The 16,583-nt window shown below is 56.5% G+C and overlaps 2 protein-coding genes across 3 annotated transcripts in view; both read right to left on the bottom strand.

The window, feature by feature from the left end:
• Positions 1–654: 654 nt before the first annotated feature.
• On the bottom strand, positions 655–8,743 carry RELT (RELT TNF receptor; the record flags this gene model as incomplete). The annotated part of the gene is given in 12 exon segments (XM_082067544.1): positions 655–777; positions 4,348–4,471; positions 4,553–4,738; positions 4,827–4,908; positions 4,984–5,064; positions 5,241–5,471; positions 5,714–5,796; positions 5,881–6,014; positions 6,018–6,053; positions 6,529–6,618; positions 7,470–7,517; positions 8,732–8,743. Coding segments are annotated over 12 exon segments (1,146 nt in total). The 3' UTR covers positions 655–738.
• Positions 8,744–10,615: 1,872 nt separating this feature from the next.
• The window catches only part of ARHGEF17 (Rho guanine nucleotide exchange factor 17), a gene marked incomplete at its 5' end in the record, with an annotated part of 43,945 nt that continues 37,977 nt past the window's right edge, over positions 10,616–16,583 (bottom strand). For both annotated transcript variants that reach the window (XM_082064894.1, XM_082064895.1), the window contains 5 exons: positions 10,616–11,818; positions 13,882–14,124; positions 15,696–15,870; positions 15,957–16,105; positions 16,475–16,542. In XM_082064894.1, coding sequence (XP_081921020.1) covers positions 11,628–11,818; positions 13,882–14,124; positions 15,696–15,870; positions 15,957–16,105; positions 16,475–16,542 — 826 coding nt within the window. In that variant the 3' untranslated portion in view covers positions 10,616–11,627. The remainder of the gene's footprint in view (positions 11,819–13,881; positions 14,125–15,695; positions 15,871–15,956; positions 16,106–16,474; positions 16,543–16,583) is intronic.

Here is a 16,583-nt window from a genome sequence, read left to right as displayed (position 1 = left end):
AAGTGAACGGGATTGGCCGTAAACCCGTTTCTAGGTTGGTGATGGAGCTTGAGGGTCTCCAACCCAACCTTGGGTGGGTTGTCCCACTGACCTCAACATGGCCAAGCCAACGTGATCCTATAGAAACAGCTCCTATGGGGAGTGGAGTGGAGTGGAGGATCTTTATGTTCTGCTGGGCTGATGGAGATGTTGGATAGAGGAGATGTGGATGCAGGAGACCAGCCTTGGCCAAAACAAGCCCCCTGGTTGGGTGTTTGGTGAGGTGGGATGTGTCCCATGAGTGTCCGAGACTACAATGTTGAGTGCTGGCACCTTGTGATAGAGGGAAATCAGGAGCTCATGATGTTCCTGGAGAAGCTTCAGTTCAACAGAGCCGGAAGGTGGCATCCTGGTTGCGTGATGTCCTCCGTTGCGCGGTGCCACCAATGGAGATGTGCTCCAACGTCATGTCTCCCGGAGACGCTCTCCACCAGGCCACCACACCATGGCCACCACCACCGGCGTCACAGCAACGGGAAACACTTGCCATTAGGCCACCATGTTGTGGCCACTATCGGACCTTGGGGACAGGGAATCCTCCTCACCAGCTGGGCATGTTGGATTTGCCATGCCACCGGTGGACCTCACTGGCAGAAGCAGAAGCCAAGCTGCCACCTCCACCGCTTCGTGACACCGAGTGAGACTGGCTTTCATGTGGTCCCCAACATCCTCCATTCCCCCTTGGGGTCTTGGTGGGTGTCACCGTCCCCCCGAGGCAGCCCCCAGGCCAGGTGCCACCTGCGGAGGACACGGGATGGACCATGTGAGGCAGGATCGGGCCCTTTCCATCACCTGAGGTGGCAGGAGCCACACAGTGTCACTCCCTGGGCCAATGTCGAGGGTGGCTGTCACCATCCAGGGACATCCTGTGTTGGAGAGGACACCCCTAGGTGTCTCCACCCCCAGTAGCTGGTCCAGGACCCCCACGGGGACGCTGAGACCCTGCAGGATTTGGCCACGGGTCAAAGTGTCCCCAGATGGTGGCTGGGGACAGTGTGGAGTGACTGGAGGGGACACGGTGTCTGGGATGGTCCCTGGGCTGCAGTGGTCACTGTCCATCACTGTCATGAGCTGGACGGGCTCAGCTCAGAGGTGATGGCAGGACAGGCAGCTCCAACACCCGGTCACCTCGTGTCCCCATGGGCTGGCAGGATGTCACCCGCCTCGGCAGGGCGCAGGTGGGCACCCATGGGTGCTGCACCCCAGCTGTGGGGGTGGAGGGTGCACGTGTGTGTGTGCACAGAGCTACAAGTGCAAATATGGGTGTGTTTGCACGTCTGTGTTGGTCAAAGAAAAGAGTTTCCCATGATGAAGGATCCCACCAGGTCTTGGGGAACACCAGGATGGGTTAAACCATCCTCAGCAAGGCCACCAAAGTGTCTTGGAGATTAAAATTCCAGCTAAAGTAGAAGGAAAATAACTCCCAAATCGCTGTTATGACCTGTGTGTGCACATGTCTGTGTGCAGAGGTGGGCTTGCACACACACATGTTCATCCATGCAGATGTTTGCATGTGCGGCCATGTGTGAACAGCTGTTGCACACATCTCCACGTGTGTATGCACTTGTACAGAGCTCAACATGAATATCTGCATGTGTGCATGACTGCATACGTGTGTGCACATACACATGTGCATGTGTGTATGTATGCGGGGGGGTTGCATGTGCATTCATACATGTGTTTGTGCACGTTTGCAAGTGCAGCGGGGTGTGAATGCATGTTGTATGTACATCCGTGTGCATGCACACAGCTCCTTGTGCAAGCGTGGGGCTGTTTGCATGTGTGTGACTGCGTATATGTGTGCATGCACGTATGTGCGTGCGCACACATGTATATGTGCAGAGGTGGGTTTGCTTGTGCACGTTTGTCCAGATGTTTGTTTGCATGTGCAGCTGTGCGACCAGGTGTTGTGCACATCTCCATGCGTATATGCACACATGCAGAGCTCCATGTGCACATCTGCATGCACGCATGACTGCATATATGTGTGCAGGTACATACATATGTTTGCAGGGGCGTTGCATGTGCATTTATGCACGTGTTAGTGTGCATGTTTGCATGTGCAGTGTGAACACGTGTGGCATGCACATCCATGTCTGTGCAGACTTACAGAGCTCTGTGCAAATGAGGGGGTGTCTGCATGCCTGTGTGTGGCTCCATACGTGTGTGTGCAGGAGCGTGTGCACATCTACATGTTCGTGTACATCTACATACATGCACATCTACATCCCCTACCCCTACATTTCCACGCCCTGTCCTGTCTCAGTGTCCCCAGTTTTTGCATGGCTATAATATGCATGGCCTGTATATAACTACACACATGCATAGCATTTTATGTATACAGGCAGAGGCGGGTTTGCCTGTGCATATGTTCATTAATGCATATGTTGTATGTGCAGCGGGGTGTGAACAGCTGTTGTGTGCACACCCACGTGTATGCACACTCATAAAGCTCCATGTGCAAGTGTGGAGATGTTTGCATGCGTGTGTGCATGTACATTTGTGCAGGCGCACACGTGTATATGTGCAGAAGTGGGTTTGCACACGCACGTGTACATCAATGCGCAGGTTTGCATGTGCAGCTGTGTGTGAACAGTCGCTGTGTGCACATTGTGTGTCTGCACACTCCCAGAGCTCCGTGTGCGCGTTTGTATACGTGGGGGATTGCATATATCTGTGTGCATGTACATATGTGTACGCTTGTATGCATGCAGAGGGGGGTTTGCAGATGCATCTATACACATGTTTGTGCACATCTGTGTGTGTGTGCACATGCTTGCACACTTACAGAGCTCCACATGCAAGTGTGGGTCTGTTTGCATGTGTGCACATGTGCATGTGCAGAGATGGGTTTCCGTATGTATTTATGCAAGCATTCATCGATGCATATGTGTATATGCACACGTGGCAGTGTGTGAACAGGTTCACATATGCATGCACGCTTACAAAGCTCCATATGCAAGTGTAGCCACGTTTGCATGGAAGTGGCACTGTAAATGTGCGTATGTGCGTATGTGCATCATGTGCGTGCAGAAGCTTTGCATGTGCACATGTTCATCAGTGCATACAGGTGTGTGCGTGTATGTATGTGCACACATGACCTCATGCAGAGGTGGGTTTCTATATGCACATGTTCATCCATGCATACGTGGGTACGCAGCAGCGTGTGAACAGGTGCTGTGTGCACATATCTGTGTGTCTGTGCACTCAGAGTGCTCCGTGTGCATGTTTGCATGTGTGAAGGATTGTATATGTGTGCATCCATGAACATACGTGCACACACGTATGGGCACAGAGGTGGGTTTGCATGTGCACATTTGGCCATGCATACGTTTGCATATGCAGTGCTGTGTGACCAGGTGTCACGTATATCACAGTATGTCTGGGATTGGAAGGGACCTCAAAAGATCATCTAGTCCTTCTTTGTCTCTGTCTATATGCACACGCACAGAGCTCCACGTGCATGTTTGCATGACTATGCATATGCACATACACGTGCATACGTGTGTGTGCAGAGGTGGCTTTGCATGTGCATTTATGCACCTTCCTCCCTGCATATATGTGCGTATGTGCAGCATCATGTGAACGAGTGCACGTGTACACATTGATATGATTGTGCACGTGTATACACACTTATAGAGCTCCAGGTGCATACGTACATCATGCACATGTCCATCTGTGCAGACGTGCAGGAGCGTGTGCACATCTACATGTTCGTGCACATCTACATACATGCACATCTACATTCCCCCCCTACATTTCCACCCCCTGTCCTGTCTCAGTGTCCCCAGTTTTTGCATGGCTATAATATGCATGGCCTGTATATAACTACACACATGCATAGCATTTTATGTATATATGGGTGCACGATTAGACATGTAAATGTATGCAAATGTGCTGTATAGTGGCATACGGGCATTTGCATATGTGCTTTATGCATGTTGTAGGGTTGTATACAAGCGTAGCTCTATGTGAGTGTGCAAACATATAAGGGATGGGGGGATATTAAAGCACTGGGTGCTGCAGAACACCCCAGGGGCCACCAGCACCCACTCCCCTGCCCCCTACAGCACCTTAAACACAGGGAGTGGGAGGGAAGGGGGGGATCCTCACCCAACCCAATTTTTAAAGTACTTTTTAAGCCTCCCACCTCCTGGAAGAGGCTTGGTGGATATGGGCTGCTCTGTCCTCACTAATCACCCAGTGCCCTCATTAGGTTTCAGAGTTAACGCTCTATCCTCCCACCTCCTGAAGCCCCGTTTTTCCCTGGGGGGGACCCTCCAGCACCCTCCCTCTGCTCCTCCTCACCTCGGGGGGGCCATCGGTGCTTTTCAACCACGGGGGCCGCATCCCGTTGGCAGCGGGGAGGGGACCACGGGGCGGCTCACCCCCCACCTCGCTCCTCATCTCGGGGATCCGGGACACCCGAAACCTGTTGGGGGGCATCACATCAGCCTGTCCCCACCCTGGGGGTGGGGGACACACACACCAGGGGGTGTCCCCCCCCCCTTACCTGCCAATGGAGAGGATGGTGACCTCGCTGGGACGACCCCCAGGTTTGGGGACCTTGGTGGCACCGAGTGGTGGCAGAAGCTCGGGCCACCTCTGGCTGCAGCGGGCGCATGGGGCAGGACCCTGCACGGTGTGGAGATGCTGCTGGTGCCAGCAGGAGAGGGGAAACTGAGGCAGGAGGTGCAGCCTGGGAAGTTGGGGGGGAGATGCCATCAGCATGGGCTTGGTCCCACCACTAGGGGGTCCTCGGTGCAGCTTTGGTGGGGGGGTCTTACTTATTTGGGGGGCTGCAGCCTGGTGACATCAGCTGTTGGTTGTGATGCTCTTTCAGCAGCTCCTCCAGCGCCGCAGCGTTTTCTGTGGGTGGGGGACACCGAGGTGGGGTCACCAGGGTCCGACCCATGTCACCCCCTCCCCAGGGACCCCCCCGACCTTTCTTCTCGGTGATCAACCGCACCAGCACCCCAATAGTGTCCTCATTGGCGTCCTCCAGCTGGTAGATGGAGCTGGGACCTGGAGAAAGAAGTTGGGGGGGACTCAGTGATGGGGGATAAAACCCCCTCAGGGATGAGCAGGATGCGCTGGGACAATAAGGACCAGTAGCCACGGGGATGGGCAGAACAAGGCGAAATGGATGAAGGATGGACGCGGCATCACCGCAAAGTGCCGGTGACACAAGCGGGGCTCACCGGTGCCACCTGGGGGGGGCTCCTTGCTGGCGGTGCAGTGGTACCCCCTCTTCTTCAGCAAGTTGCAGACCAAGATGCCCAACAAGCCCATGGCGCAGAAGACCGGGACGATGGTCAGCACGGCCACCTGTGCCGCCGCGTCCTCCTCTTCCTCACCCATCAGCGTCACCCGTGTCCCGTTGGTCCCCGCGGGCCAGCCTGGTGTTTCGGGGCTGCGGACTCGCCGCTGGACTGGGGGGAGGCGCCGGATCAGCCCCCGAGAGGGGTTTTTTGGGGATTAAATCCTGTTTTCCCACAAGCCCCCTGCAGGGTTCGCCCCCAGATAAGCTGAAGCCACTCGTGTCATGAGCTGAGAGGTTCTCAGCTGCCACATCCTGGCAGGACATCACCGCTCTGCCTCGAAGGCGACACATCTTGCGGCATCCCCAGGGTGAACATCAGCCCAACAGGCACCCACAAAACCAGGGTGACACCCCCAGCCTGGGCACCCCGGGGAGCGGCGGCGCAGGGCAGACACCGGCCCCAGGGCTCCCTCTCCCCATCAGGGCTGTAAAACCTGCGGGGTGGGAGGGGGGCTCAGGATCTGGCGCCAGAGCAGCATCAGGGCTGGGGGGGTCGCAGCATCGCCCCCCGGGCTCACCCCGGCAGGCAGGCTCCGCAGCGGCTGTTGGTCACCGCTGTCCCCCGTGCCACCAGCGCCCTGTTCCCATCCTGGCAGCGGGTGTGAGCGGAGCAGGGAATGTCCCCCAGGGAGAAGGTGCCGGGGGGACACGCTCAGCACGTCCCACCCGTGCCCTGCACTGAGACACAGGCCTGCATGGAGGGGACAGGGACCTGAGCGATGGCCCCATTCCCGTCCCTCCAGGGGAGACAGGCTGAGAGTTGGGGTGTTCAGCTGGAGAACAGAAGCTCCAGGGAGACCTTAGTGTGGCCTTTCTGGACTTAAAAGGGGACAAGAAGAAAGATGGGGACAGACTTTTGAGCAGGGCCTGTTGTGATAGGACAAGGGGTGATGGTGTTAAACTAAAGGAGGGAGATTCAGGCTGGACATGAGGAAGAAGTTGTTGGCCCTGAGGGTGGTGAGAGCCTGTCCCAGGTTGGCCAGAGAGGTGGTGGATGAACCATCCCTGGAGACATCCCAGGCCAGGCTGGACGGGGCTCTGAGCAACCTGAGCTGGTGAAGATGTCCCTGCTCATGGCAGGGGGGGCACTGGGGGAGCTGGGAAGGTCCCCTTAACCCAAACTATTCTGTGATTCTGTGTTGTGTTGCAGGCAGACATGGCCTTACCCCAGTGGGCTCCTCTCCAGGGGGACATCCCAGTGTCTCCTGCTCCTGGGGACCACAGCTCCCGGCCCCTGCTCTGGGTCCATTCAACACCTGCGGGAGAAGCAGAGAGCGATGCTCAGTGACAGCTGTGCGGGTGGTGATGTGGCAGAGGTGACCCCATCACAAGTGATGTGATTGCTCCAAACCCATCGCAGGGACTGCAGCAGATGCAAACCCATCACCAGTGACATGATGGGTGCAAACCCACCACGTGCACTGTGGTGGATGCATGGAGGGTGTCGGGCTCTGCTCCCCAGGAACAAGCGCCAGGAGCAGAGGAAACGGCCTCAAGTTGCGCCAGGGGAGGTTGAGGTTGGATGTGGGGAACAATTTCTTCCCCAAAGGGCTGTGGGGCATTGGAACAGGCTGCCCAGGGCAGTGCTGGAGTCACCATCCCTGGAGGGTTGGACAGACGGACATGAGGTTCTCAGGACATGGGGCAGTGCCAGGGATGGGGAATGGTTGCATTTGATGATCTTGAGGGTCTCTTCTAACCCAAATGATTCTATCATTCTATAACTCAGTGATGGATCCAAACCCATCACAACCCTCACTCAGGCCAAGCCCCCCAAGGGAACAGCCCTGGCCCCTGTGGTACCCACAGGGCACATCCCAAGAGCATCTCGACCATGGGACATGGGACCACACGGTGGCCCCAGGGGGAGCAGTGAGGGAGAACTCACGTTCCAAATGAGCCCCTGCCCTGCAAGAAGCTTTGTCAAAGGAGAGAAAAGGAGGAGGAAGGATTCTTTTGGGAAAAAAAACCCACCCTCATCCCAAATTAAGCACCTCCCCAGGGCTGAGCTGCTGCACATCGCCGTGTGATGGCTGGGATGGGTTTGAGCACCAGGGGACCCGAAAGCAGAGATGCGCAGGGATGGGATGGACGAGGCCGTACTCACCCCCAGGACAAGGACGAGCCACCAGCGCATCCCGCTCCTCTTCCTCACCTGCCCAATGGGGAGAACTCTGGTCACCACATGGGAAAAATCCCATTGGAGAAGCCATTTGGGGGTCCTGCTCCCCCATGGGGATTTGCCTAAATATCCCCAAAGCAGCTGTCACCCCCTCCCTGAAAAGGTTTTATTAGAGGTATTATGGGATCACTCCCTACCCTTGCAGATCCCAACTCCATCCCAAATGGGATAAGGACCAACACTGCAACGGAGTCAGGACCAACCGTGCAAGGAGCAGATGATGCTAAACACCAATAAATAAAGGTTTTTCCTGCTCCGGAGGAAATCCTTATCCATTCATCACAAGGAAATAAAGTAATTAAAAAAGAAATATATTTACATTTAAAAAAAAACATCAAGCTAAACAAAAGGTGTTTCCCACAGTCTCGTCTTCCCCCTTTGGGCTCAGCAATTAATAGTTAAAATAAATGCTGACAGCGCAGAGGGAGGAAAGAATAAGTAACCCAAATGCGGATTCAGCCTCTGCTGCCTGTATGGAAATTCCCCCGGTCGCCACGGTCCCGTGAGCGCCACGCGGAGCCTCGTTACAGCCTCTGCCTGATGAGTTTCTCCTAATTGCTGCCCGGCATCATCGGCCCGAGATGCGGCATCATCGGCCCGAGATGCGGCTAATTAAACTTGGGAGGGGAGATGCTGGGGGGCGAGAGGGGTAATTACAGGACCTGAGTTGAGACTTGATGGCACAGCCCAAATGAGCTTCTCCTGTGCTCCAGTTCCTCCCAGTAGCTCCCAGTAAGGTACCAGCATGAAGCCAACCAGCTCTTCTCCCCTCCTGAGGACCTGCATCCCCAAACCAAGAGCCACCAAGGTGGTGGCACCATCTGTGACCCCATGATTTGGGGGGGTGCTGAGCCAGTTGCCACTGTCACCCCATTAAGTGCCACCTCCCCACTGAGCATCATCCCAGGGTGATGGCATCTCAGAGGGACACCCCCCGAATGCATCCAGGACTAGGGATGTGCCCCCAAATCACAAGGGGAGGGTAAAACCGCTGCAAGCCCTCCGCCCTGTAAACCAGAGCTAATAAAACTCAAGTTTAAGCCTAATGTGAAACAGTCAAATCCTTCTAGTTGGTGACATTTAAGCCTGTATTAAGGACTCCCAGAGATTTTTGGGGTGCTGCTGTCCCAGGGAAGGAGCCTCAGTGGCCCTGGAAGCGGTTGGGCAGGTCCCACAGTGGCCAGTACATCACTAGTCATGGCCAGTGGCCCACGAGCTGTGGCTGAGCGATGCCATTGGCTGGCAAAGCCCACGGATCCAGGGTTGCCGGAGCATCGTGACTCGCAACAAACAGATTTAAACCCCACCAGGAACAGGGTAAAGCAGATCTAAGGCCAAACTTAATCCCGGGATTAAGGACATCCCTCAGAAGACTGAGCTCTGCCACGGGGACGTAGGAGGTACAAGGACCAGGGGTTGTCACCGGAGCTTTGCCTGGTCATGGCCACCCCAGGACTCTTACAGCCAATTTTGGGGGTGGCTCGGGGATGTCCTGGGAGGGAATGATGGGGGGACATGAACACAAACCCACAGCCGGGGATGGTGGGATGACGGCTACATTTTGCAGACCCCCCCCAACCTCCACCAGCCCCGTACCCCAAAGTGTATCGATGCAAACACACCAGGGAAGGCGATTTGCTTTTGATAAGGGGGGGGATGTCCAGTAGATTATCACATCCCCCAGGCCCCATCAGAGCTGTGAGAACAACCAAAACAACTCACCCAAAACCCAATATTAAAAGCAAATTACCCCAGAGGCATCACGAAGCCCAAGTTCCCACCCCGTTTTGGGGTGCAGCCCCTCACCGCAGCATCCCGGCTGCTGCTGGCGGTTGGCTGGGAGCCCCGTGATTTTCCAGAGACAGTTTCTGTGTTGTTTTTTCCCAGGCTGCTGAGTTTTCCTTAACCCACTTTCTCCCCACTCCACCCTTTTATTTTTAACCTACATTCCCTCTGCCGCAGCCAGAGCCAGCACTGCGGGGGTCCAACCACTGCCCCCCAACAAAGCGAAGCTCCCCCCACCCCATGCCCTATTTAGGGATAAAGTCAAGGCAATAAACCCCCCCACCCTTCTTTTTTCGGTGAGGGTGAGCACCCCAAAAAAGCATCACCCCCTTGCACAGCCTGAACCCCAAATCCAATCCCCCCTAGGGGGGAAATAACCCTTTAAGGGGAAGCTCCCCAACTGGGAACGAGCCCCCCACCCCGAGTATGGGGGGATTTCCCGGCCGGGGTGCCCCTTACCTGCCCCCCCGCTGCGGGGCCGCCCCGCCGAGCGCGCCGCCTCCTCCTTATGAATGAACCCGCCGGCGCGCTCTCCCTCTACGCCCCGCCCCTTTCCCAGACGTCACACGGCCGGGCTCCACCCACCACCCTTAGCTCCGCCCACCCCCGTGGCTCCGCCCCCTTTACACCCCCTCTGCCCGCGGACAGCGCCCCCTGCTGGGCGCGGCGGGAACTGCGGGGCGGTGGGAGCTGGAGGATTTGGGGGTTCACCGCAACGGCGGAGGTTTTTTTGGGGAAAAAGGGGAAAAATAAGGTCCCCCCTACGTTGGGGACCCCAACTGCAGTCAGGCCTGGTGTTCCCTCCAGTCCCTCCCCCCGCTCGCAGGGGGTGACATGGTCCCCACGACGGTGTCCCCTGCTCTGGCTGTTTGTCTGTCCGTCACACTCAGGGGACACTGAGGGACAGGGACACACCCCGATGCTCCGTGTCCCTCACCCCAGCAACCCCCAGGGGTTATCTGGGGGGGAATCACTGCACCCCAATAGTGCAAAGGGGTTTCTTGTCCCACTGGGGTCTTCATTATGGCCCTGGTGACACCAACAGGTGGTGGGACACCCCCAGCACCGTTCCCGTCACCCCCAAGGTGAAGGACAAGACCACGTTGGCTACATTCTGACACGGGCGACCTTTAATGACAAAAAAAAGCCCCGAAAAGTGACTAAAATCCCACCCCCCCTTCCCAGAATATCCTCATCATCCCAATTATCACATCCTTCCTGCTGGGATGGACAGAGGGATGGGGACACCCCAATTTATCCCTGCCAAGGTTGACACCTCTCCCATGGGGACAACAGAGTGACCAGTCTGCAAGCACCAGCCTCACCTGGACCCTGGGGCGAAAGCACGAAAATGGGGGAAAAAAAGGCAAATTAGGTGGAGAAAAGCCTTGTTTTCAGGGTCCCAACTGCTGTCACCCACAGTTTCCGTGTGGGGGGACACCCCTGGTGTCCAAGAAGATGGTTCCTCTCATCCAGAAGATGCTTCAAATGTCAACGGCGCCTTCACTGCCCACCCCAGGCTGCAAATCCCCATGGGAATCACAGAGATTTGGGGGGGTGGGAAACCCCAGTTTCCTTCCCCCACTTCCCATCAGTTCCTCCACCAGCATCTCTGGGGGCTCCAGTTCCACCAGTGGGCTACAAATGAACTGGGAAGGTTTTAATCCCCCTATTTCGGAGCAGAGGGACCAGCAGCAACGTGATATCCCCCCCCCCCCCACCCGAAAAATAAATAAGGATGTTTATATATATAATATATAATATATATATATTTAAAACAAACGAACAAACAAACAGAGCTATCTGGGTGCTGGCGATGGAGCGAGCGGGTTAGCGGGATGCCCGGGGTGGGGGGGGACACCGCGGGCGTTATTGTCCCTGGGGTGGTCCCGCGGCGTGGCCGGGGGGTCCCGGGGGAAGGAGAGGGGGGCGGGTGACAGGGCTGTGAACCCCCCGCCCCATTCCCAAAGCAGGCACACACAAAAACGGAGAGCAAGGCAGGTTCCTCCGGCCGGTCCCCAGGGATGCTCGTTAACGCCTTCCTCCTTCGTTAACCCCCCCAATCTTCTCCACACCCCAAAAGCGGTGTGTCCCCCCCTCTCCGCCAAGTCCGGTGCAGTGACCAAGGGGACAGCGGGGGGACCGGGGCTCATCCCCCCCCAACCCCGAGCACACAGAGAGCAGCCGGGTTGGAGATGAGAGGTGCTGGGGTGGGGGGTGGAAAGGTCAAGACCCCCCCCTCTACACACAGGGGGGCCAGCACCCCCTTTTCCTCGCCGAAATGGGGGCCGTGGCCGTTCACGCTCTCCAGAGGAGGAGGTGGTTGGTGCTGTCGTCCCGGCCCACGGTCTCGCTGCTGCTGGTCAGGCGGAAATCCTCGTAGCCGTCCCCCCCGCTGATCACCAGCATTTTGGGTTTGGAGAGGGCGAGGGCGGGGGCGCGGGGGCGCGAGGGGTCGCGCTTCTCCACCTCGCTCGGCTTCTCGGCCCCTGGCAAGTGTAGAACGCCAGCGGGATGTCAGATGGTCTCCCCCGTGGTTCCCCATCAGCATCCCGGCAGCTCCATCCCACCCAGTATCGTCCTCCCACCAGCATTGTCCCAACATCCTCCCACCGGCATCTTCCCAGTATCATCCCGACACCATCCCACCAGCATTCTCCCTGCATCATCCCAGCATCATCGTCCCACTAGCATCATCCCAACATCCTCCTAACACCATCCCAGCATCATCCTCCCACAAGTATTGTCCCAACATCATCCCGCTAGCACCATCCCAGCAGCATCGTCCTGGCAGCATCCCACCAGCATTGTTGCACCAGCGTTATCCCACCAGCATCATCGCACCAGCACCACCTCAGCAGCATCCTCCCACCAGCATCATCCCAACATGCTCCTAACACCATCCCAGCATCATCCTCCCATCAGTATCATCCCAACATCATCCCACTAGCACCATCCCAGCAGCATCCTCTTGCCAGCATCACCCTGGCATCATCCTCCCCCAGCATCCTCCCAGCATCATCCCATCATCCTCTTCCCACCAGCATCATTCCAACATCCTCCCACTAGCATTATCCCAGTAGCATCCCACCAACATTGTCCCACCAGCACCATCCCAGCAGCATCCTCCCACCAGTATCATCCCAACATCCTCCCACCAGCATCATCCCAACATCCTCCCACCAGCATCATCCCAACACCATCGCACCAGCATCTTCCCAGTATCATCCTCCCACCAGCATCATTCCAACATTCTCCCACCAGTATCATCCCAGCAGCATGCCACCAACATTGTCCCACCAGCACCATCCCAACAGCATCCTCCCACCAGTATCATCCCACCAACATTGTCCCACCAGCACCATCCCAACAGCACCCTCCCACCAGTATCATCCCAACATCCTCCCACCAGCATCATCCCAACACCATCCCACCAGCATCTTCCCAGTATCATCCTCCCACCAGCATCATTCCAACATCCTCCCACCAGTATCATCCCAGCAGCATCCCACCAACATTGTCCCACCAGCACCATCCCAACAGCATCCTCCCGCCAGTATCATCCCAACATCATCCCGCCAGTATCATCCCAGCAGCATCCTCCCACCAGCATCTTCCCTGTATCATTCCAGCATCATCCCACCAGTACCACCTCAGTAGCATCCTCCCACCAACATCATTCCATCAGCAACCCACTAGCACCACCCTGGCATCATCCTCCCACCAGCATTGTCCCAGCATCATCCCAACATCATCCTGCCAGCACCCTCCCACCAATACTGTCCCACCAGCACCATCCCAGCATCATCCTCCCTCCAGTATCATCCCAGCATCATCCCAACATCATCCCAGCAGCATATCACCAGCATCCCACCAGCATGATCCCAGCATCCTCCCACCAGCATTGTCCTAACATTCCACCAGCACCATCCCAGCAGCATCCTCCCACCCGTATTGTCCCACCAGTACCAGCATCCCACCAGTACCAGCATCCCACCAGTACCATCCCAGCAGCATCCTCCCACCAGCACTGTCCCAACACCATCCCACCAGCAACACCCCAGCATCAGCCCAGCATCATCCCACCAGCATCCACCAAACGTCACCACCACTTTCCCAGGTGCCACATCTTGACCCCCCAAAACTCCTCCCATTCCCCAGTAGCCCATCCCAACCCAAATTAGTCCCTCCTACCCATATTAGCTCATCCCACCCCAAATTACCACCCACATCACCTCCCCATCCCATGTTGACCCCAGAGCTAAACTGGGGGCGATTCAGCACGGGGGCTCTTCCCCATGAGAATGAGGGTCCCCCAGGGAAATTTGGGGTCACTCGAGCACTGGACAGGGCGTAGCACCCAATTTCCCCCCACCCTAATTTTTTCCCCCTGAATTTTAACAAAGCAAGGATGGAGTGGGGACTCTGCTGACCACATTTCCAGGCTACTCCCAGTTATCCACCAGCGCAATGGCATTCCCAACCCCATTGAAAACTTCCCCTCCCAGTGTGGGTCAGGATTGAGCCCCCCACCCCCAAATATCCCACCTACCCGTCTCCCTTGGCAACGGGAAGAGGACATCAAAGCCATCGGGCAGCTCGATGGCCGTGAGGAACCGAACGTGGCCGGTGTGACCCTGGGAGAGCCCCACCAACGTCGGGGCCGTTTTGGGCGAGAGGGCGAGGGTGAGCACGACGCCGGCGCTGGTCCCGATCCACAGCAGGTCCTTGCACGCCAGCAGCGCCGTGATCCGCAGGCAGGCTGCCTTGTGCTGCCGGATGATCGCGTCCGAGCCTGCCGAGCATCCCGGGTCTCAGCGTCCCATCCCACCCGTGTCACCGGTCTCTGTTCCCCGGGGGATTTTAGGGGATGTGGGGAAAGGGCCTCATAACCACCCTTGGGTGGTATAAAGCACCCCGGGGTGCTGGCAGAATGGGCCGTCTGGATTCTGCATGGGATTATGCAGATGCCTTATTCCCGCATGGGATTATGCAGATGCCTTATTCCCGCATGGGATTATGAAGCGATCCAGGGGTTTCTCTTCTCACAAGGGATTATACAGCTGCCCAGGGGCTCCCCTGTTTCTGCATGGGATTATGCAGCCTAATCTAAATGGGATTATGAAGTCTTCCAAGGGATTCCCTATTTCCACGTGGGATCATTCAGATACCAAGACACTGCCCAATTCCTGTGTGGGATTATGCACATATCCATGGGCTGTCCTATTCCTGCGCTGGACTATGCAGATAGCCAGGAATTGCCTCTTTATCACATGTGATTATGTAGATACCAAGGGGCTGCCCTATATGTGGGATTACGAAACCATCCAGGGGATGCTTTGTCACCATGTGGGATTATGGTGATGCCCAGGTGCAATTTCTGTGTTGGGGATGCTCTGTTTCCCTCTGGGATTATCCACCTTCCCAGGAGCTGCTATATTTCCCCATGGGATTATGCGGCTAACCAGGGGAGGCCTTATTAACACATGGAATTAGACAGATGCCCAGGGGTGCCCTATTTCTTCACGGGATTATGCAGACATCAGGGGATGCTCTATCAGACTCTGGGATTATGCTGATTCTGAGGTGCTGCCCAATTTCTGCATGGGATTATGCTGCCCAGGAGCTTCTGTATTTCCCTGTGGGATTATGCAGATACCCAGGAATTGCCCTTTTATCACATGGGATTATGCAGATACCCAGGGGTTGCCCTATTTCTGTGTGGGATTACAAAACTAACCAGGGGATGCCCTATTACCCCATGGGATTATGCATATGTCCAGATGGTTTATTCCCACATGGTTTATGCAGCCATCCAGGGTTACCCTATTTCTAAATGGGATCATAAATGAATCCAAGGGATGTCCTATTTCCACATGGGATTATGCAGCAACCCAGAGGATGCCCTGTTACCTGGTGGGATTATACACATGCCCAGGGGGTGCCCTTTTTCTCTGTGGGATTATGTACCCACCAAGGGGCTGCCCTATTTCTGTGTGGGATTAGGGGATTATGAAGCCACTCAGTAACTGTCCTGTTCCCCGGTGGGATTATGCAGATGCCCAAGACATGCTCTATTCCCGCAAGGGATTATGCAGCAATCCAGAGCTGCCCTATTTCTGCATGGGATTATGAATCCATCCAGGGATTTCCCTATTCCCCGTGGGATTATGCAGTTGCACAACACAACAAATCCAGTTTCCTTCCCCAAAAGTGGTTGGGATGCAGGAGAGATTAAATTTCCCAGTCCTGGATGCTGCAGGGCATCGCATTTTCAAGGCAGACGATGGACACTGGTACCCACTGGTGACACCGATGGGCACCCACCGGTGACACCGATGGGCACCTGCCACCGGTGGGACTTACCGGCGAGCATCTTGTGTACCGGGGGGGTGATATCCGCTTCGGCCAACTGCTCGTAGCTGGTGGCGTGGTAAAGCCGGACCTGGGCGCTGCTCTGCAACGCCACCCACACGCCGGTCCCCGCGCTCACCATGCAGGTGACGCTGCGCCCGCCGTCCTGTCCCACTTGGAGCGTGTGCTGCGGGTGACAGAGCCACAGCGATGCCACCGGTGACGCCACCGACGCCCATCACTGTCCCCCCCTCCCGACGTCACCCGCGGTACCTCTTGCGCCAACGTGGTGGTGTTGAGGACGATGACGCGGTTTTGGCAGCCGCACCAGAGCTTCCCCGCCACTGCCACCATCTTGGTGATGGGGCTCCCCGGTGAGCCCAGGGACAGGGACTTGGAGTTTTGGGGGTCCCAGAAGCGGCCTGTGAAGGTGGGGGGAGTGGGGTGGGTAGTTAAAGCATCCCCCCCTCAAAAAATCCCCATCTTGACCTGGCCCATGTGATGTGGCAGCTGGAGATGCCTATCTCCAGGTCCCCTGTTAAAAGGGACAGGAGTTGATATCCCCAGGGGATGCGAGCCCCAGGCAGGGAGGGGGAGGAGGGTGCACCCCTCCTCCTGATGGTGATTTTGGGGTCTTCAGCATCATTTAAGGGATGTCCCTTCCAGGGAAGCCACCGGCACACCAAGCATCCCTCCTCAGGGGCTGCCCAAGCACCCACCCCACAGCCACCACTTTGGGGGGCTGTGATTAACCCCCTCAGCACCTTTCAATGACCCAAATATGGCCTCACCTGCCTCCCGCTGATACACGACAAGCTCCCCGTTGGCCAATGACACAAAAACCTGGTTATCCAGGTACCTGTGGGGAGAAAAAGGTTAGACAAGGCAATAAATTGTTGC

This window comes from Streptopelia decaocto (genome assembly GCF_964273445.1).
Source record: "Streptopelia decaocto genome assembly, chromosome: 1".
In the NCBI taxonomy this organism is placed as follows: domain Eukaryota; kingdom Metazoa; phylum Chordata; class Aves; order Columbiformes; family Columbidae; genus Streptopelia; species Streptopelia decaocto.
The sequence above is the reverse complement of the archived record's forward strand: the minus strand, read 5'-3'. Positions and strand labels throughout refer to the sequence as shown.